The sequence below is a fragment of the Bidens hawaiensis genome, unplaced genomic scaffold (genome assembly GCF_021521415.1).
Source record: "Bidens hawaiensis isolate Kalapana, Puna unplaced genomic scaffold, B.hawaiensis_p1.1 tig00059913_1, whole genome shotgun sequence".
In the NCBI taxonomy this organism is placed as follows: domain Eukaryota; kingdom Viridiplantae; phylum Streptophyta; class Magnoliopsida; order Asterales; family Asteraceae; genus Bidens; species Bidens hawaiensis.
The window spans coordinates 49,191-72,884 of NW_027500793.1; the positions used below are offsets into that span (position 1 = coordinate 49,191).

Consider the following 23,694-nt stretch of genomic DNA (forward strand, 5'->3'; position numbering starts at 1 on the left):
TTATACCAAGCAAATATTTAAATCTTGTTTTATCAAACACTTTGGTGTAAAGGTCAGCTTTTTGGAAATCCGTGTGTATTTTATCTATATTGATTAATTTCTTTTCGTAATAGTCACGGGGTAAAATGATATCTGATATCGATGTGCTTAGTTTTTGAGTGTTTGAACGGGGATTTTGGTGATAGAAATGGCAGCAGAATTATTCAATAAAAATAGGCGTTGTAAGAAACTTTAAACCGTAATCCGCAGATGCTGCTGGATCTAGACAACTTGTGAATAGGCAACTCTAGGCGCCACAAACTACGCTTCGGCTGCTGAAGTTGAGACCAGTTGTCTGCTTCTTACATTGCAAGGAAACAAGCCGTTTTCCTAAGAATTGACAACCCGCCATTGTTGATTTGAAATTGATCTTGCACCCTCCATAATCTGAATCGGTATAATCCGTCAAATCGAGACTATCATCCTTGGGATACCGTAACCCGATGTTAGTATTACCCCTCAGATAGTGCATGATTCACTTAACCGCCGCCAAATGAGTCACTCGGGGACTTGACTGATACCTGGCAAAATAAACAAACAGCAAACATGATATCAGGATGAGAAGCAGTAAAGTACATTAAAGATCCTATCATAGCTCAATAAAGGGTCGGATCTACGGTATCCTCCAATTCGTCCTGGTGACAAATTGTTCCCCACGGGAAGAGGTTTCGAGGGCGATTTTTCTTGGCAGTGATCTTAAATTGGCTCAAGACGTCGTTCACGTATTTCGTCTGATGAATAAAGATTCCCGTATCAGACTGGTGAACCTGCTGCCCTAAGAAAAATTTCATCTCTCCCATCGAACTCATTTCGAATTTAGTCTGCATCGTATTCTCGAAGTCTTTACACAGCTTGTCGTTTGTTGAGCGAAATATGATATCATCAACGTAAATCTAGATGAGGATCAGATCTTCACCATTGTTTTTTATAGAATAGGGGTACAATCTACAGTCCCCCGTTTGAAGCCACTATCCAACAAATGGTCAGCAAGTGTGCTGTACCAAGCTCTCAGGGCCTGGTTGTAAACCTGAGCTTTGCTTAAATGAAAAACTACGCTCAGGATACTCGGGATCTTCAAACTCTGGAGGTTGCTTCACACACACCTCCTCATGTATTTCCCCATTCAAAATGCTGATTTTACATGCATATGATAAACCATAAAGTTCTTATAAGCTGCATAGGCTAAAAATATGCGTAGAGCTTCCAGTCGTGCTATTGGAGCATACACCTCGGTGTAATCAATGCCTTCTTGTTGATTATAACCTAGGACGACTAATCGTGCTTTGTTATGTACGATCACCCCACGATTGTCCTTTTTGCATTTATAAACCCACTTAGTCGGTATAGCCTTTTTGACTCTATCGGGTTTATCTATCAAGTCCCATACACCCAGTCGAAAAAACTGCTGCAGCTCCTCTTGCATTGCTTCAAGCTAAGTCGGTTCCTTATGTGCCATTGTGACACTTGTCGATTCTATCTAAGATAGAAAGAAGGTTTATCTTGCTATATTAATAATTCCCGTGGCGTGCGTATCCGCATAAGCACACATCACGGATTCTTCACATACGTTATCGATAGGAGATACGTTAACATAAGCTTCTTCGTCACATACGTTAGCGACCTGGCGTCGCGTTCTTACTCCTTCGCTTACGTTACCGATTATCTGTTCCTGTGGGTGATTTGTGTGGGAAGGATTCGCAGGAACAGATACATTATCACCAAGGTTGGTGATATTCTCCTCGGCTGTGTCTAAGGAGACAGTTGGTGACACATCTTCAGTTGAAATTGGCTCGGGCAAGATGAGTTAATGAACTCATCTTCATCGGAGGAATCAGCAACATCATTCGATGTTCTCGATTGAATAAATACCTTGGTTTCTTCATACGTAGAAGAACTCGGTCATGGAATACACTGATCTTCCAGATACGCTCTCACCAAGTCTTCAGATAGGACTTCAACCGATTGCATAAACGAGTTGAATAACGACTCGTAATCAAACATCCAATCGGGTCCTTTACCGGTTGGAGGTGTTGTGTAGCTTTGATAGTCAACATGAAACCATTCTTCCACACACCCCGAAGAAATGTTGAATACCCGTTTCTTAGGTGAATTATACCCAAGAAAGTATCCATCGAACGCCTTTTCATAAAATTTCCCGACGTCTTTCTTTAGTATTGTACACAGACATCCGAAAGGTTCCAAATACTTTAGATTCGGCTTACGGTTATTAAGAAGTTTGTAGCTCGTTTTCTTGAACTTCTTAACCATGAAGACTCTATTCAACGTGTAGCATGCGGTGTTCACAGCTTCATTCCAGAATTGAAAAGGAAGCTTAGAATCCGCTAGCATAGTTTTGGCCGCTTCAATTAATGTACGATTCTTCCGTTTAGACACACCATTTTGTTGTGGTACGTGCGGTGTACTAAACTCCCTACGTATTCCCCGTTGAATACACAATAAGTCCAATACATTGTTCTTGAACTCCGTACCGTTATCACTCTGAGTACGTCTCACTTTGTGTTTGTAAAGTGATTCGATTTTTGTTATCAAATTCTGAATCAAAACAGGCTTCTAATCTTTAGAACTCATAAATAACACCCATGAGTATCTTGAATAATCATCGGTTACCACTAAACAGTAGAAATCACCCGCAATACTTGCACGATTCACAGGACCAAATAAATCCATATGAAGTCGTTCAAGTGGAGTGTTAATCGAGTTCAACGACTTGCTTGGGTGAGACTTCTTTTTCTGTTTACCCTTCTTGCATGCTCCACAGTGATCATTCAGCTTGAAGTGCTTTAGGGACACACCATCCACCAAATTTTTTACAATTAAATGGTTCATCTTGCAAATGTGGATGTGTCCCATCCGCCTATGCAAGAGAATCGTGTCTTTCTCGGTTGCTTTCGAGATGAAACACGTCTTAGAAGGTGTAGCCAATACATTAATACCCATTTCTAAAACATAAATATCATTAGATAGTGGTGATCTCATGATAACCATATCTTATGGAATTGTGAATCCCGGTTGAAGGATTACACATTCCTTGTCTGTGAAAACGGTAGTATATCGCTTGTCACAAATCTGGGATACACTTAGCAGAGTGTGAGCTACCTTCTCACAATAATTAACCTTTTCGAACGTTATCCGACCGTTCGACACTTCCCCTTCTTTAGTAATCATCCCACCATTATTACCCACAAACGCTACATAATCCCCTGAATATCGTTAACATTGGTTAGGAGGTTTAGGTTGCCGATAAAGTGCCGAGAACATCTACTATCTAGAATCCATTTGTCTCCTGATATCGTCCTAGATGAACTCTGCACATAAGGTAAAATGATGGGCCCAAGCCTCAGTCTTGAGCTCTCTTTTCAAGACTTTTGGAGAAACATTTACATTAAACTGTGATTTCAAGTATGATTGAGGAACTTGTGAATAAGTTAGTGGTTTCTTTGATTTCTATGTCAAATAACCATCTCTAATCACACCCGAATCAGTGTTCTTGCAATTTGTTTGAGCAGGCTCAAACGATTTCTTCGATACATTAACAGCATAAACTCAAACAACTTTTAGAGGATCGATGTTGGAATAAATTATGTATGATTCCACCGATTGTTGTTCAATGTCAAAATTAGTAATTTTATCTTTAGTTACTTGTTTGACATTTTTTAACTTTAGCCCCACACTTCTTTGCCACATGATCGTGCACACCACGTTTAAAGCATAAACGTGTATCGATAATTTTCTCTGGTAAAACATTAATCATGCGAACATGCTTAAGTTGAACATTAACAACCTTAGGACTCACTTCAGGAACCGCATCTGAGACTGTATTCTTTATACCCTTTTTATTCTTGTAAAACTCCAGATTGGTTGTATTGGAAGTATGTTCCAATTCGTAAGATTTAACAAAATTTATAGGTTTAAAAGAATTAACATTCTGTTTCGCTTGAGATTTAGATGCTTTTAACTTTAAATGCATTTTCAAGCTTGGTAACCTTTTATGTATCATCATTGAAGACACTCTCAATAAGCTCGGGTTCAAGTAAGTTCAAAGGAACTTCCTTACCAGAGAAGACTTTGTTAAGTCCTTTCAGTTTAAAAACCGGACCCTGGTTTTACTTAGAATCTTTTGGAGGATTGATAAACTTCATCAAATCCTCATTAGAAACTTTTATTTTTTATGATGATTTTACATTATGAGAAGTCTTTGGTTTGTTTGAAGAACTAACAGAAGATTTTGAACCATCCACAGTTTGTTCAAACTCTTCTGGATCACACAAAATGTGATTCTCAGAAGCAATGCTATCGTTCTTAACAATTACTTCTGGTTCATTTAGCTCTTCAATCAAACCATCAACCTCGTTCTCTGTAAAGACCTATTTACTCTTAATGTGAATCTTGTCATGGACCGGTTTAACAGATTCAACCTTTTTAACATTTAACCGAATAATTTTGGGTTTTTTCAAGATTGTTTTAGTTTCAACAACCTCGGGAATACTCGAATAGTCATTCTTAAATGGTGGAGGAATTTCCACAAATCCTAACTTAGCTTTACTATTCTTTTGGTGAGAATTACTGACTTCAACAATATCATTCAAAAGAAAGGATGAATCCCTAAACTTGCTTATTTTATTTTTTTAGTTCTAAAATCTCGTTTTTAAGTTTAGTTACACTGGTACGCAACTTAAGGATTTTTTGAAAATGTTGCTCTATTATAACGAGTTTACAGTTCACCTCAGCTTTCAAATCGTGATTGCTCATAGACAAATTTTTAATTTTCAAAGTGGATTGATCTAAAAGTTTGGGTTTCTGTCTGTGGCATTCCTTAAGCATTGAAAGTTCACATACGAGTTGATGATTCTGTTGCAAAGTCGACTCAAGTTTACACTAGAGTTCGCAACATTGATCACGCTTAGTATTTACTTTAGAGGTGAATGTCTTATGGGATTCATTACCGATACATTAAATGAGGAATTTGTACAAACCTCTTCAATTTTCGCCATACACGCTAAAGATTCGGTTTGCTCCACGCTTGAGTTGTCAAACTCTATTTCTGACTCGAATGCATGACCCTCATCTGATAAGTTATCCCCACTTGCATCCATGAAATGCTCAGAAGGTTCGGCCATTGCAAGATTCTATTGATTCCCTAAGAGCTTTTGTAACCAATCCAGACCCTCATTCACAATCAAAGCCTATTAACTGTTGGCCTTAACCTGATCCCCATTAACCTTTGTTTTCTTCTCAGGCACATTTATGCTTTTTCCTGAGTTACGATCTGAAGCTCGAGGACCGGTATATTCTTTTTTTGGCTAGTCACATTATTTAGCGAAATGGCCGAATTCTTGGTAATTCTAGCATTTCACCTTTAATTTATCGAATCCTACCGTTTGTTAAGAGTGGGTAGATCCTTTCCGGTTCGTTGCATGAACCGCTTTACCTTACGTACGATCATGGCCATATTCCATTTCAAATCCATGAGTTCAAGATCATCTAGATCGATTTGATCGTGGTTGTCATCAGTAAGTTCACTTGTGGCTATTTTACTCCCCACAAGTTGTTCATATGAAGTCATAAACGCACACATGAAAGAGAATTGTTGTTCGGCCTCTTTCATGTTTACGTTCGGAAGTGAACTTGACGGACTTATCTTGTGGTAGATCCTGAAGCCATAAAGCATACGTTAGGCTGAGTACTGCTTGGAGTCCCATCAGTAGAACTCTGAGAAAAGGAAATCTATAATTGGGATTGAACTGCCATTGCTGTTCGCAGGTAACGCTCCACCGTACAAAGTAGGATTCTGTCTATCATTAATGAAGTCTGAAACTTCATATCATATTCACGTTCCTCAAGTTTATTAATAAACTCTTCAGCCATGAGATTTTCAATCTTAAAATAGCTATTATCCTTCAATACAAGTAAGAATGTGGAATACGTTGCAGGCAATTCGTTTTTCAAAGTGTCAATCTTGTCCACCTCACTCGGTTCTAACTTAACCGTTGACATCTCAGCAATCAGGTGACAGAACCTGCTAATCATCTCCTCCATAGTCTCATTCTTGAGCAATGCAAAGTTTCGAAATTGAAACTTCACCATCTTTTGCTTGTTCTCCAACGTATTACCCAAGCTTTTCGTCTTTAATTAGGCAAATAGGGTCGCACATAGCTTGATGTGACCGAACTGGTGGAAGATGTTCTTAGGTAAAGCCATTGTCAAAAGTTGAATAAGCTTTTGTCTCATTGTCCATCTCTTTCCTTTCTTCAGCCTCATACATACTGAGTAATTTGTCAGAATATCCAGTAGTCGCGCTTCCAACTTGTGGTGGTAGGTATACAACATCAAAATGACGAACACATTCAGGATGAAGAGATCCCAAATGTGCCCTAAATCTCTGTTCCCATCTCGCAAAGTCAGACAATTTAAGCAGCTTTGGACACTTGTTATGAGACCCAATTTCGTTGTCCATAGTAAGCATTTGTTGCATTAACTCGCTCAGTGAAGCTAACGCGTAGTATGAGCTGGAGAAGCCATTTTTGTCAACTGTTGAAAGTATAAGGACTGAATTTAACAACTTTGAAAAATTGATCAATGAATGAGTCTTTTACTATGGACACGAATAGACACACGAATGATGCTTTAATTTGACACGAATGAGTGATTTACTGTTTAAACGAAAGACACACGAATGACTCAATAATGAATGACAGATTCACGAATGAAGGATGATTGACATGAATGATAAACACGAATGAGCTTGACGAATGTGAATGAAACTGCTTTAGCGAATGCGATCTGGTAACGAAAGAGTAACAAATGAATGAGTTACTGATGAAGAATATGTTTAATGAATAGGTTGAAGAATGATGTTTCTGATAACGAATGGACACATGTATTAACGAATAATCAGTTATAACCGCTTACAGCTGGCACGAATCTGTTACAACTGATTAACGAATAACACTTAGCGAATGACCACTCAACCACACAAATGAGCATTCATCCTCACGAATGAACATTCAAACTTAAGTCCAGAAACCCAAACCACTCCAAAACCTATCAATTCACTACAATCCTAACACTAATTCACTCGGAATTTAATTCCTAACACATTCAAACTCAATCCAAACCTCAATCCATACCAAATCCAAACCAATTCCTTAATTCAAACTCACATAATTTCCCGCCATAAACTCAATTCCAATCCAACCTCAAATCTGATACAATTACACTACAAATCCTTCAATAAAATCAATCGACAGCAATCCGAAGCTATTGAGTCATTCAATTAGGTTCAAACTGATGTTTCGAGGAGTCAATTACAGTCTCTGTTCTTAGTATTCTATTAAAAAATTCAATTAACACTAAATCGATACTGTTAATCAAACGAATCACATGTAGATCTGAATCCCTTGTTTCTGATACAAATTGAGAAAACTCGACGAGCCTTAATGGATCTATTTCATATGATTACTGACATGTGATTCGAAGATATACAATTAATGATTACGATTAGGATGGAGATTATACGATTAGTGTGTGTAGTGTGTGTGTCTAGAGAGAATTCGGCAAAGTAATAGTGCAAATCATAAAACAGGAATTCTCATTACGTTAATAATAATGTACAGGGTATATATAGAAGACTAGCCCATTCGTTAAGCATACCTTCATGAATGACTCATTCGTTACATTAAGTGATACGAATGACCTATAATCATTCGTCCCTATTACATTTATACGAGTAGCCTTCATTCGTTATCACATTCATTAATCTTGGATAACGAATGTGATTTACATTACATGAATGAACACATTCGTTATGAGATAACGAATGTGCCTTACATTTAGGTGAATGAGCAGTTTACATGAATTACAAAATGCCCTTAAGACATTAAATTATTATTATAATACATTATAATGACCAAGATGTTGAATCTTGTATCAATAAATATCAGAACATCAAAAGTGATCAAATATCAGATTTTTGGATTAATTGAATAAAACCGAACATTTTGTGAGAAATCCAGACAATTCGGATGAGTTATGCGTGTTTTTCTCCAAAGGAGACTGAATAAACAGAAATGAGCCATGTAGCGAATCCAGATATCTAAATTATGATTTTTCTTTATAAATTAAATCATTTTATCAACTGACACGTTTACCTGAGTTTATGTGATCATACCTGTTTATTAAGCGCGTGAACGATTAACTTGGTCTAGTAGGTGAAACTGAACCAAGTTCAATTTTCAACATTAGACATTGAACAACGTCACCAATATAAGACTACTGGCATGTTCTGGGCGTGACAGCTATACCCAGACTAGATATACAACCTGGCTTAGTATGGAGACTATAATAATAATAATAAAATATTAATATTATTACAATACTGATCATAGGGACTAAGTGATTGCAAGTGAAACGAATCGCGAACTCATACCGTGCTGAGTACATACTAAACAATGAGTTTCATGATCCCTCATTCTAAATTGTTTTACAAAATTTTGGGGTGAAAAGTATGTCTTTTATACCTATATATCTGAAAACATATGATGATGTGAATTATCTAAGTGCCAACACACAAAATTCCCCACTAACACAATGATTAACTTCGAGCAAGTGGCTTGTGAATAGTACTATTGGTTTGAAAAACCCAAACAGAGCCGGCACGGTTTACTGAGACTTTACCCCACTAACACGCTATGTAGTGTTAGACATAGCTACTTGCGGCATGTTGTGGGCGGAAGGGGGGCCATAGTGGTTGATTGTGCGTGAGAAATGGAGGCACGCAGCACAAACTAACAGTTAAGGCTTCACTGTAGCTTAGCATAATTACATCACATACATAGATACATACATGCGTACATACAAACTATTATTTTTATGGTTAGGCATAATTGATTTATTGACTCGTGAAACTCACCAACTATTTGTAGTTAACTTGTTTTAGCATGCTTTTCAGGTGTACCAAAATTGGAATAAATTGATGATGTGCTACGTACTATGGATTATGATTGATGCTGTGTGAATAGATACAAGTGTACTAGTAAGGAGTGGAACAGTTTAATGAACTATTTTTTGTTTTGTATTACCTAGCTTGTAAACGAAGATAGAACAATGTAATATAATGTAAATTAGTTTGTAATGTTTCTTTATAAACAATATGGTTGATGCCACATGTGTCTGTTACATTCCCGTTTTATGCTTCCGCATTTGCTAGTCGGGATGTGACAACCAAACAATGAAAGACTAGTTGTATTAGAATCCTACCTCAATTTATAGTCTTCCAGAAATGGAATCGACCAAATTTACTTAGTCAAACTCAAGATATGTGTTTTAGATTCTAGACTAGATTACAACCTTTAATAGCAACTTAGACATATGTTTTTGTAAAATCATGAACGCATTAATTCTAAATTATCATTTCTTGTTTTCTGGAAACTGTACTCAGAGTACAGTATCATAGAATCAAGAAACACTCAAAAATACCAAATTAACATCAGTGTATGACATCAACAATCATCAAGAACAAATCTGCCAGCAATCTGATTTCATGTACAACACATGTAAATCATATAACTTACATGCCTACGATCGTATATTACCATCTAATCATCATCCATAATCAAAATCCATATTTTATCCCTTCATTACAGAATAATTTTTGATCATTTAGGGTTTAGATATCAACCCACAAATCAAAACAACAACAATGATTAACATGATCCAATCTTCCATCTTTTAGTTTTTAAATACGATTACATTTGTTACCACCATTGGGATACTATTGCCCTAAACCCAAATTCAAGAAAATGAATAATAGATCATAACATAATCAATTACTTGATGTATGCAAATAAATCAACTAATTTAGCCTTCTCGGTATTGTTATAGATCCATCTCCAGGCAAAGTGTATGTGCGTGTGTGTTCGTGACAGAAAAACTTGTCCAAAGTGTATGCGTGTGTATGATTTTGGCCAAAGGAAGAGAAAATGATGAAGAAGGAAAAGAAAAGCAAAGGATAAGTAACCAACTTGATTTTTTTTAATGTATCATAATGCTACCATAAGTGTTATGCCCTACTTAATAAACACCATTAATTTATTTTCTTTAACAACTTATAATACAAGTATTACATATACATGTAGCAAGTATGCATGCATCATGCCAAGTAAGTATTACATTATATATATTAACGTATGAAATAATATTTCGTGTCAGCACGTATTATATTCAACCACGTAACAAATACATGTAAACTTCATCTACGAACACACAGCTCTTAATACACATAAATGTATGTTGTTTTATTGTTAGTAACTTGTAATTCTTATTAGACTACCAACGTTTATAGACATACTCATGTGTGTGCTCACGTTACAAGTGACATACATGTGGATTTTCTAACGGAGTTAACTAAGATATCAGAGTTTAGTTAACAGAGTAAACCAAAAAATGCCGGGTGGCACAATATATATAAAAGCAAAATATATAAACATGAATATGCAGATGCCGAGAGTAGTTGACATAAATATGCACACCTATATGTGTTCAATCAACATATTCGGATGTCCAACAAAATCTTCTAACTAGGGTTAAAACGCATATCTTCAAAATGCATCACCATGTTAGCCGCAAAATAAATATGGATAAAAACCCACAAAAAAACCTTCTTACTATGGGTTTAACTACAAAGTACGCATGTGTACAATTAACTTATTTAAAGCTTCTTGTTATTTAAACATATCAAAAAATTGGAAGACCATAAAACAGCGAAAAAAGAAGATATCAAACAACAATAATAACAACATACTGAACATATCAACAAATTGCAAGCGCACTAAACAACAAAACAACAAGACATCAAACAATAATAATAAAAACAAAATTTCTTAAAGGCAATGACAAATACTTAAAGCCATACAAAAGATTTCTGCAGAACATATCAACATACCATGTTACGTTTTATTATGTTAACAACATGTGAAAACAACAAATGACATCCTAGGTTCCACCAAAAGCAAACAACATATAACAACAAATACCAAATGCCTAAAACAACACATGACAGGTGATAATAATAACTACAGTTAACCGCAAAACACAAATTAGCAACACATTAGTGACCAAATCATAGCAACATACAACCATAAGTTAGCAAAAAAATAATAATAATTAAAAATAATAATTCTCACTAGGGTTTAATCCAAGTATAACAATTCCCTAAAACTTAACTATTTAAAGCTTGTTCTTTATAGTTTCAACAGTTTTTTATATCTTAAATATGGTTCTTCACCTTCTACTTTGATCTTCTTGAAATTCGTAAATTTTTAGGCCGATTAACGACAAAGTCTAAATTGCTAAAATCTACCAACTAATTAGCAACTTACAGTGTCTGCGAGACAATTTCTTGAAATATTCAATGTGCCTGCATGTTGACTTGAACTTTAAAACTGCATGGTGACCGTGGGAGGCATCTCCGATTTGGAGGACTGTGGTTTTATTGGTTTGATTTTGGGAAATCCCAAACCTACCCTTTTATATTATAAAATTAATAACTTAATTATCAGAATCCCATTATGGATTATTAACCATATATCAACAGCAAAAAAAGGCTAGGATCATTTCTTTATTTTCACATTAAAAACAAATTGCACAGGATCCTTCCCTATTTGTAATTAATGGTGCTTGATGAGTTGGGATAGATGAACATAAAATAACAAAACATATATTTGTTTAAAAGTATGAGCACCAAACGAGTCAGACTTATTAATAGCAGACCCTTAAACTCAAACTCAAACACAATGTGTGAACCAAAACATGATAGATCAGATGATGCGAACACAAACTTGAACCGGAACAGAAGGAATTGAATGAAAATGCTAGTTTTTCGGTGACTGAAAAAGGTAGTTATATTGCCCGAAAATTCTGTTGAAGCGAGAAAATGTGTTCCTTGTCTGAAAAATTATGTTATGATACACTCTGACAAACTTGAATAATAATTTTCCAGGTAAATCGAATAAACTATTAGCAATAAATAGTGAATGTATTAATTTTGATCTCGTCGGAAACAACGCGGCTGGAAAAACGAGTTGTTCGCCCACCGGAATATTTTGTTATGATGCCGGAAAAACGGTTTTTGTTGCTGGAAAACTTTATTGTGATGAAAAAATTGACTAATACAATCTCTTAATCAGATTGATTAACTCATCATATTATATAGTATGAACATTGCAACATATTCTCGCCGAAAAAAGTTGTTAGAGGCTGCCGGGAAAATGAAAGTGGCCAGAAAATTCAGCTAGGTGGCCAGAAAAGCGGTTTGTAAGCCGTGAACTTAAAAACTTCATCGGAGATCAATTCAAACTTTGAATTTAAGCCCGAACACACTTGTATATCAATCATAAACAATCCTATATGTAAAACATCAATTGATTTAGATCCGAATTAATAGAAAACCATACCGAAAAACTTGAAAATTTCGAAATCAAATTCGAACACATTAGAAGCAATGGTTAAGCACGAGATTCAACGATAAGACCTGGAATCGAGCACCGAAAGCTCTGTTAACTTGCTTCTCCTAATGAGGAACGGTAAACTCGATATTGATCTACGAAACTGAAAACACATGGAAATTTTTCCGGTGCGTTTCGATACTAATCGGTGAATAAAACAAGCAATTAAGAAGACAAGATATAATAACAACTCATTAAAGCTCAGATTTAATTTTGATAGAGTTTCGTTACAATTTGGGAATAGAAAATGTGTGTTCTATTACTAACTCTAAAGAAAATGAACTATTTATACCACAGCTGTTGTCCATTCTCTAGCTTCATTCTCATTCTTTACATTTGCCCCTCATTCTCTAACTTTGCACTCCATTCTCTAACTTTTCTCTCCATTCTCTAACTTTGTATCTTCCATTCTCTATATATGAACCTTATATGAAGACTAAACGACTAATCAGTTCAACTCTTAGCACTTTTCATACCAATAGTGTAATAAAAAATCATGACACGTGTTAGCATGGGACAGGCCACGTGTCACCATGTAGTCACACATGGCAGGTTTACATGTCGATACATCAGGCCTAATGGGCGGGGTCGCACTACATGATGGCCAACCCAAATTTTTGTCACAAAACTCGATGGAATATTATATTCAATGGTGGCTAGTAAGTCCATCGCTCTGCGCGACGGGGAATTTAACACTCCATAGCGATACACGAACTGATTCAAAATTTCTCCTATAAATAGGGAAGTCGGGCTCTGCTTCTAGGCATCTTAAACACTCCCATATTACATACATATAACCTTGGTAGGCGTGCCACCATCCTAATGATTCGACTCGCTCGTTTTCTCGAAGTACGTGCAAGTTGTAGGAGTTATGGTGATACGTATTCCTTAATTCTACGACGATAAGTAGGAGTGCTGCCCGCGTAAGGCCTAGGCATTTCTTATAAAGTAATCATACAAGGTAGGGGTTTTTCCTGATTATTTTATAATATTTTGGCTTAGACCCTAATCGAGGATATAGCCCATACTTTGATAAGATATTAAGTGGATTATAGTTTTAATAAGACATGGATATAGTTAAAATATTATTTCTTTATAATATAAAGTTTTTATAAAGTTTACTATTAAGGAAGAAACATAGTATATAAGTGTCTTCATGAAAAAGAAACATAGTATATGAATGATAAACAAAAAGGGGGACTAAGGGTCCATATATTTTATAAAGAAATGATTATTATGGTAAAGGTTATGCAAATTGACTAAAGGTTTAAAGCTAGATCATTGATCTAGTTATCTATAAAAGGTTATTCTCGTATAATAGGTCCGAGGTAACAAGCAAGCATAAATCAATGAAACACACTGACCATAACAAAGGTAAATGCGTCTAAACTCTTTATAAGCGTGAATATGCTCACACTTTTATAACTCTTTAATCGAGTCTTAAGTGTCTCTAAAAATTTATAAACAAAGGTAATTGCCGGCCATCAGGCTAACGTATACATGATCGATGTCGAAAGGTCAATCAAAAACTTTTATAAAATACCTTTACTAGCAAGGGCAAGTAAGGTGTCGAATCCACAGGTAGTGGAAAGTGCTAATCAAGTTCAATACTTTGTAATAACTAGTTATACTAGGCGGACGAACGATGTCAAGCGGTTTTAAAGATTTGTTTTAAACGAAACGATTACTAATTTGATTTGTAAACAATTATGAAAAGGGTAACCAATCTCCTGGTTTCAGGTTTTGAAGTAAATTAGATTGATGATTAAACCTATTGAATTTATAACCTTTGTTTGAATTACTAAACCAAGAGACTAGATGTGTGGCTATGTTGATCGTTAGAACTTAATCCAATTGATTGACACGGCTAAACAATAATCTACTTGATTGTTAATCTTAGGCAATGATGAATCAATTCAGTAATATGGTTAAAGAAAACTAGGCCAATTACACTAAGAACTCAATCCTAATCGTTGATGACCAAAATCAATAACTAATAAACTGTAAATCTCAATGATTACCCAAATGTATGTTCAAGCACACAAACAAAATCCAAAAGTAAGGTTTAGAGTACCAACAATCCAATGAACAACTCAACCCTACACCCAGAGATGGTCACGAGTGGATTAGCCTAACATGGTGATCTTGAATAGCTTCTTTGATTCTTGAAGAGATGATGCCATGGATAATTAGGGTGATTGAAAGGTCTTGGAATGGTGGAAAAATGCTCCACAAATGTCCAAGTATGTTGTGATATCGAAGATAGGCGGCTTAGGGTGGAACCAGGCTTAAATAGCTCCAAAGAAACCTAAAAATAGACATTTTCCCGTCCAGATGACCGTAGGCTACGGTGGGGACCGTAGCTTACGGTGACAGCCACTACCTTACGGTGGCAGCCTCCACCGTAGGCTACGGTGGGGCACCGTAGGCTACGGTGGCCTGTCACCCATCATTTTACCTTTTCACGTAACTTCTTCGTCCGAACTCCGATTTATGCCCCGTTTTCGGCCACGTCTTCGTCTTCACTTGCTCAATCATTCCATGCACTAAAATCTTCCTTTCCTTTCCATCTCATGTGCTCCCATTTAGCTCCTTTAAGCTCCGCACACCTGTAATTGCAAACACACACAAAGTAATCGTATTTTTGGCATATAAACTCACAAAACATGTGGTATAACTCATTTAATACACGATATTTCACCACGCATCACATTCCCACACTTATCCTTTTTTGTCCCGACAAAGAGATACAATGAAATCAGAACCGGAAACTGTTTTTATAAAATAGTCAACCTATTTTAAGTATTAACAAATAACACAAAAACCGCGATTGCCAATATTGCTATCCACTTAAACCCATGCCCTAATACTTACTGGGGCAAATAAGGCGTGACAATTTATTAGGTTATATGGTTAAATGGTACCCACACATCAAAGCCTTGATGCCGCCTTACCATGCTTCATTACGGTTTTACCGAGTCAGACCACCCCAACTTGACTTAAACCCTAGAGTCAAATGATCAAAATTATGCAAAACCATGTGTACCATTTAAAGCCCATATGCAATAGCTAAAACAATTCTGGATATTTTATCGAACCAAAACCTAAACTTAAGCGTCAAAGTCTACCAGAATGGGCATTAGATATGATTAACGTACAATTATGTTACCAACTAGCAAATAGCCCCTATTACATGGTATACCCCCGTTATCAAGCAATACCCCAAAGCCCATCTCCAGGGGTGAGTATGCACGAATTCATCTGTAGGGCTTACATGTGACGTGTCCCTTGTGGTCCGTTTCTTAATGGTAATGAGACGCGAGCACGTGGACCCCACATGACTAACAGCGTGGATGATCAAGTCAGTAGTGTAACTGTACTTTTAAAGCACGTAATGATCATGTTTAATGACTTATAAGTGGTAGATAAATTGCGGGTTTGTTCTTTGAGCTCTTTTAATATTCATAAATCCACTTAGAAGATTTGAATACCCAGATGATATACCGCATAAAGACCCCTGGTGTCCGAACCCTAAAGCATTCCATCAATACAGGATTTAAGGTTATAAAACCATACACCTATGAAGCGTTAACCACTTAAACTAGAAGTATTTTCGTTATGTTTATATCATAAGCCAGCTAGCATACTCTAACGTTAAGCCTATCCAAGCATTGTTCAGTAGTCTATTCATATTTTAAAAATTTCTTTTGGTGATCAAATCTAACAAAAAGGCTTGAGTATGGCCAGACCTTTCATCCCAGTCCTTACACAGGCTTAGCTAAACAAACAAAACCCGAAAGTCATTTTTTTTTTCAAAATCAAGCAATTAGAGGTTTAATTATGTCAATAACCAAACCGCCCTTTCATTCTTAAGGCTGAGCCTACCGGCACATCCCAAGTTAAATGTGTTACTGTTCTATTATTATTATTATTATTATTATTATTTATTATTTTGCTTATTTTTATTTTTAAATTTCTTATTTGATTTATTTATTATTATTATTATTATTATTATTATTATTTTATATTTTTGACAAACAGTTCCAGTTTTTCTATCATCTTCCATTGTGTAAAAATTTTAAATTTGGGACATTTTTAGCATTTTTCACTTTTTCAACTCCAATCCCGCATCCCCACACTTAAACTTTACATTGCCCCCAATGTAAGCTACCATCAAAACATAAGTGAGGCATCCAGAAATTCCTACCCGATTACCCATAAAAACGACACTAAACACACGCGACCATACATAAAAGGCAACAAATTCGACACCACCATCGACCACATAGAGTTCACAAACAAACATGCCAACAAGTTTCACGCCACCTCCCAACTGCCCAAACACATAAAACAAAGACAAATTGTTCAACACCAACAGAGACATAAGGAGAGACACATGACCTGATCAGCCGATTAGCGAGTGCTCAAGAATACGGGGGTTGCGGGTCACCAAAGACTGACCGCATCGTCCCCATCACTCCAGAAAAGTTAAATGCGTCCGCTGAGCTACCTGCTTGTGAATCTTGCGCCGCATCTGCATGTGGATCTACCCAGCGTGAGTGGTGAAGCTACGGTGGTGGATAGTGGACACTACCGTCATAAGGACCCAGGGTAGTGTAATCGATCATAGGCGGGTTTTCCACCACCGGCTCCCCGCGATGCCATGCCTCATGCATCCTGTGGTGGCGATCGTCCATGTGCCGGTCATTAATCTCCTACTGAAAATTATAAGCATGGGTTTGGTTCCACAGCTCCATCCTGTCATGCAATCGCTGAGTTTCCCAACACTGTAATTCCGCGTTCCGATTCTGTTGGTCATACATGTACTAAAACTCATTACTCCAACCCCCATAACTGTCAGGACTTGAATTGTAAAGCCATTCGGTCATACACGCATCATCATGAAACATCACATGCGGCTCCTGAACTGGAATAAAAGGTGGCTGCTCAAACGAACCACCCACTTGACTACTCTCAACACCACCCCGTGGTGCTGCCTACTACTGACCCCGCCAACCATCGGTTCATACACTTCTTCCACAACAGCATCACCATCACTATTCTTCAAAGCTTTCAACAGCGTCTTGGTATCCCAATGTTTCAAAATCACATACTGCTCTGTTCGCTCGATCTCCCACCCCTCCTTCTCCATTTGGTCCTCGAAAGAGGAGTATGGATTTTTTTCAAACGTCGGTGTATCCTCCCCGATGGCACCTTTCATTTTCAGCAAAGTCGTTATCAGCCGGCAATGTGGGATAATCAGTTTCTTCTTTGATTGACGAGCCTCCCAAATATTCATCATGACCAAGTATCGGAAGGAAATTTTCGGTGTCCCTTTCATTAGCGCATACAAAATAGGGATCTCCCACTGCCGCACACTCGTTTCTCTTGGAAATGCTACCCAACTATTGACATCTCACACAGTTTTTAGCATATTCCGCCGAATCTTTGAAAATAGTGGGCCAGTAAAAACCACATGCTAAAATCTTATGACCATTTTTTTGCCTGCTGAAATGACCACCACATGCAAGTGAATGCGCGTGTGACAAAACACTCCGGATCTCCTCATCTGGAATACATATTCGAAACACTTGATTTTCCCCAATCTTGAACAAGTCTGGGTCCTCCTATACGTACTGTTTCACTTTGGCCATGAATTGATGCTTCTTTTTCTTCGGCCAAAAATCTGGAATTGTACCTGCAACAAGAAAATTAAGGATGTTAGCGTACCATGGTAAAGTTGAAACAGAGAATAGTTGTTCATCCGGGAATGACTCGTTTATCTCTCGGACGTCTTTTCCCTCTTCTCTTTCTACCAATCTGGACAGATGGTCGGCAACAACATTCTCGCTCCCCTTCTTATCACGAATCTCCACATCAAATTCTTGAAGGAGCAAAATCCACCTTATCAAGCACGGCTTTGCATCCTTCTTCTCCATCAAGTATTTCACAGTGCTACGACCTGAAAACACAACAACTTTGCTTCCCCATAGATAAGATCTAAATTTATCCAACGCATACACTACCGTAAGCAACTCCTTTTCCGTAGTGGTGTAATTAATTTGAGCATCGGAAAGGGTTTTGCTTGCGTAGTATATTGCAACGGGTTTCTTATCCACCCGTTGACCAAGAACAGCCCCGACCGCATAATCGCTCGCGTCACACATAATTTCGAAAGGAAGTGTCCAATCTGGCGACAGCACGATCGGGGCCTCGACCAATTTGTTTTTAATCACGTTAAAAGCATTTAAACAATCTTCATAAAAAACAAATGGTACATCTTTCAATAACAAATTACATAACGGCTTAGTTATGACACTGAAATTCTTAATAAACCGTCTGTAAAATCTCGTATGTCCCAATGATGTGTTGTAAAACACTCGTATTTTCCGCACGTTTTATCTACGTATTATACTATATTTTATATGTTTTAACTCGTTTTAGATAGGTTTTACATACATTTATTAATCTTGTGTGTTTTGGGTGAAAGAAAGAAGAAAACCGGGACTTTTCAAGCATTCTACGAGCCTTTTACGCATACAAGTTCAAGACAAAGCTCAAGGCCTGACCCGTATGCATCATGGAGGCCCAAGACTATATTATATTATATTATATAAAAAAAATAAAACCCTAATCAGCCAAATATAGCTGCTGATCGGAATCAATAGCAGCACAACAACAGCATCAACAGCAGCACAACAACAGCCAACAGCAGCACAACAGCTGCTGATCGGAATTTCCAGCAAGAAAAAAGAAAGAAAAAGCTTTTGTGTGCTAGGGTTTTGATCGTGTGACGGCTAGGGAAGGAAGAACAAGCAAGAATCAAGCCTCGGATCATTCACCACTGTTTTTTACAGTCGAGAGCAGCCCCGGAACACCTCATATCCTTACCTCTTTTTCATTGTTCATACACTTTTAGTTTCTTGCTTAATTGTTGAATTGTTTTGCAATTACTTGAGATATTGAATTGTTTATGATTAGGATTGATTTTTGGACGATTGTTAAGATGGTTGGTATGAGTTTTATGATGATTTTATTGAGTGTTTGCTGCTGTCCAATTAATATGCTTGGCTAATCTTGTTAGTTCTACCTAGGAATGATGATAATTGTTAGGTTTTGATGAGTTTTATGGATTGTTTGATTAATAGACCTTAATTGTTATTGTAAAGTTTGATTTAGACATGAAATAGGTTGTGTTTAAGGGCTGGAAAATTTGGTGATTCATTGCATAAACCCCGTGTGTCGGTTGATTAGTTTTGTATTGATTGATCGGTGCATTGTTTGATTCTAGACTTTGTGTTTAGGGTTTGTTTGCGGTACGTACCACCGTAGGGTTTTGTTGCATGATTAATTGGATTAAGTACTGCGGTTAAACACCTTTCTTGAGACCAAGAGGTGATAGGAAGTTACGGTTGTCTCACTGCCTTTGCATGCTAGAATAAGGATTGTGCGAGAGCGAGTTTGTTTCTTGTCAGGTTTAGGTGTTTGAGCGACTAGTTGATCTATTTTGGTTTAAGTTGAATTGTTCCTATATCCTTGGTTGTGTAGTATTCATTGCCATTAGGGTCGAGTGTTGGTGAGACCGAGAGGTGATCCTTCATTAGAACACGTTAGCAATTGTTTCCCGGTTTGGTCGTTTTAGCCGATTTTGAGTAGTTTAGGCTTGTTGAGTGAGACCGAGAGGTGATCCAGTGAGCCCGAGTGATCCTTAGTCGTGTCATCTTTAGGGACCGGTGTCTTGAAGTCATCCAATCCATTAGCTTGTTAGGCCTACAATTTGATTCAGACATAGGTAGACGTTTTTCTCCATCTTAAGTCAACACAGTTAGTTTTCCGTTAAGTTTTCTATTTTTGGTAAGTTTTGTTAGTTAATCCAGTTAGTTCAGTTAAGTTAAAAGAAATCAAAAATCAATATAATTATTATTCTAAGGTAGGTCTTGTCTAGGGTTAGTGATCTTTAGCGTTATGAGATGTCCACATGTTCGATACTCGGACTTCCTAAGTCTATACTACTTGCGATTGGTACACTTGCCGGTTGTGTGTGGTTTTAGGATTTTCGTTTTAATATTAAAGCTTAGTTGTGAGGTTCATATTTATAGGGTTATTAGACACACATCACCCAAAAATGACCGAATTCCCTTCACATTTTTAGGAGGTGGTAAATTAGCTATGACATTGACTTTCGCCCGGTCAACCTCAATCCCCCTACTTGAGATGACATGACCCAAAACAGTTCTCTCTTGAACCATGAAGTGGCTCTTTTCCCAACTTAAGACCAGATTCGTTTCCACACATCTTTTCAAAACTTTCGTTAATTCATTTAAGCATAATTCAAAAGATGAGCCGAAAATTGAAAAATCGTCCATAAAAATTTCGAGTGAATCCCCGACCATATCTGAGAAGATAATCATCATGTACCTTTGAAATGTGGCCGGGGCATTACACAAGCCAAAAGGCATTCGCCTAAATGCGAATGTGCCGTATGGACACGTAGATGTGGTCTTATGTTGGTCATCGGGGTGAATGGCAATTTGATTGTACCCCGAATAACCGTCTAGAAAACAGTAAAACTTCTGACCTAATAATTTCTCGATGATTTGGTCAATGAATGGTAAAGGGAAATGATCCTTGGAGGTTGCCGCGTTCAACTTCCGATAATCAACACAAATCTGCCACCCGGTTACCGGTCGGGTGGCAATTTCCTCACCTTTCTCATCACGGGTTATCTGAATACCCGCGTTTTTCGAGACCGTCTGTGTCGGACTCACCCAAGTACTATCCGAGATTGGGAAAATGATTCCCGCATCCGACCACTTCAACACTTCTTTCTTCACAACCTCCCGCATATTCGGATTCAACCGTCTTTGTGCATCGTGGGCGGGTTTTACCTCGGGGTCTGTGATAATCTTGTGCATCACAACATACGGACTAATACCCCGTAAGTCCACTATCGTCCATCCAATAGCCGCTCTATACTACTTCAAAACTTCCATCAATGCCCGTTCTTGTTCGATTGTTAGATTCGAGGCAATGATGGCCGACAATGTCTCTCCTTCTCCCAAAAACACATACTTGAGATGCTTGGGAGTTCCTTCAACTCCACTACCGGTGGACTCTCAAGTATGGGTTTTAACTTGGAGTCAATAGTGTCCGGTAGTCTCTCCACCTGCTGAGACCAAGGGGGCTTCCCAATACTCGCAGTGAATACCTCAACTGCCCTTTCCTCATCTTTCAATTTCAACACATGCTCAACAGATTCCCTGCAACAGATAACGCACTCCTCTGTGGCATCTTCCTCACTTTCGTGAGGATTCAGCCCGTCAATGACATCAGCCGCAAAGCATTCATCACTCACCAGAGGGTTAGATACATTTGAAAACACATTGAGCCGAAGTTTTTTATTACCAAAGGCCATGTCGACCACCCCGGTTCTACAGTTTATTAAAGCATTCACAGTTGCCAAAAAGGGCCGACAGGGAATCACGTTCAGTTGCCGTTTCAGGTCAACTGTTACGTAGTCTAGAACCAGAAAGTCAACCGGATAATAAAAATCTTCAATCATGACAATCATATCAGCCACGATTCCCCTAGGAGGTTTGAGTGTCAGATCGGCCAATACCACGGTGGTGTAGGCTTTTCTAAGTGGACCAAAGTCATATTGGTCGTACAAGCTTCCCGGGAGAATGCTCACCCCGGCTCCAAGATCTAGTAACGCCCTTGTCATTTTGAAATGCCCACTTGAATGAGTATTATCGGCGTTCCCGGATCTTGAAGTTTGGGTGGGAAGATTCCCGTCAAAACCGAACTCACATTAGCAGTTAAGTCAACCTTTTAGGTATTTTATGAGTTCATTTTTGAGTTCACAAGTCCTTTAAATACTTAGCATACGTGGGGACTTGTTTTATAGCATCAATGAGGGGTAAATTAATTTTTACTTGTTTGAAAGTTTTCCACATTTCCTCCTGTTATGGACCCCTCTTTCTAAGCGATGATGATGCTACGGGATTCACCAACGCTTGAGGATACGGAACGGTTTTACTCGTTGAACCAGCCTTCTTAGTAGTTGGTGCTTCCTTTTTATTTACCGATTCATTTAAATTTTTATTAATTGATTTTCTCGGTTCAATTCTTGGTATGATTTCCACATCATCATCACTTTTACCATTTTCCCCCAAGTCTTCCACCACACCCTCAATGAAGGGTGGTGGATTTACCCCGTTATCATAAGTCTTACCATTCCTAAGGGTACTTACCTGGTTGATGTGAGTGCTCTTCCCATTCGATGAACTGCTACTCTGATAGCTCAGGTTCTTTAAGGTATCACTTGGTAATTTAGATGGATTTCTCTTCAAACTAGCCACTTCTTCAGCAAGCTGGCTCACCTGTTTATCCCTTGAAGCATTAGCTTTCTCTTGGAGCTCTAATCTTTGATTCATGCATTTATTCTGAGTCTCCTGATCCGTCTTCATCTGCTTCAAAAAATCCATCACATCCTTAATCGACTCTTATTTATTACCAGAAGAACTCCCTTGCCCTTGTTGATCACCCCTTTGATATCCTTTGTTGTATCCCCAAAACTCTCTCTGATTGTACCCACTCTGTGTATTACTTGAACCGTTCACATATTGTCTCTGATTTGATTGATAACCGGTCCTCTGGGTATTGCCCTGAAAATTTGGGTTCTGCTGAGTCTTTGGGTTTCCATAGCTGAAGTTGGGATGGTTTCTGAGGCCCAGGTGGTATGTGTTCGAGTTCATATTACCACTATTATTGTACCTCTTCTCCCCTTGTACAAAATTCGCCTCTTCTTCTTCTTCATCTTCCAATTCTTCCACAATTCCACAACTCGCCACATCATGCACCAACTCACCGCACTGTTCACAAACTGGATATGCTTTTCCCAATTTCCCTTTTCTCTCGTACCAGCAACCATTAATTGATCAAGCTTCTTTTCTAACCGTGCCATTCGATCATCTGAACTCCTACTGTCTACTGCTTTCACCACCGCCCTCTTTATCATTCTGTTTGACTGGGCCTGTCTCTTAGAATTCAAAGCATGTCTCTCCAAATGCCCCCAATTCACATGTTCATCATTAGTCAGAAAAGATCCATTAGTGGTAGATTGGAGGTCTCG

At 37.8% G+C, this 23,694-nt stretch overlaps 1 protein-coding gene across 1 annotated transcript; it reads right to left on the minus strand.

Moving 5' to 3' along the window:
• Positions 1-18,187: 18,187 nt before the first annotated feature.
• On the minus strand, positions 18,188-22,284 carry LOC143602843 (uncharacterized). The gene is made up of 3 exons (XM_077079824.1): positions 21,633-22,284; positions 21,139-21,456; positions 18,188-18,816 (listed from the first exon to the last, which is right to left on the minus strand). The coding sequence occupies exons 1-3, from the start codon at positions 22,282-22,284 to the stop codon at positions 18,188-18,190; spliced, it is 1,599 nt and encodes a 532-aa protein (XP_076935939.1).
• Between the last annotated feature and the right edge of the window lie 1,410 nt (positions 22,285-23,694).

Coding starts and splice junctions, on each gene's coding strand:
- LOC143602843 (XM_077079824.1), bottom strand. CDS start 22,284: ATGACAAGGGCGTTACTAGATCTTGGAGCCGGGGTGAGCATTCTCCCG. Junction 21,457..21,632: donor GGAACTCCCAAGCATCTCAA/GTATGTGTTTTT, acceptor AGATTATCACAG/ACCCCGAGGTAAAACCCGCC. Junction 18,817..21,138: donor AATCATCGAGAAATTATTAG/GTCAGAAGTTTT, acceptor TTTTTTATGAAG/ATTGTTTAAATGCTTTTAAC.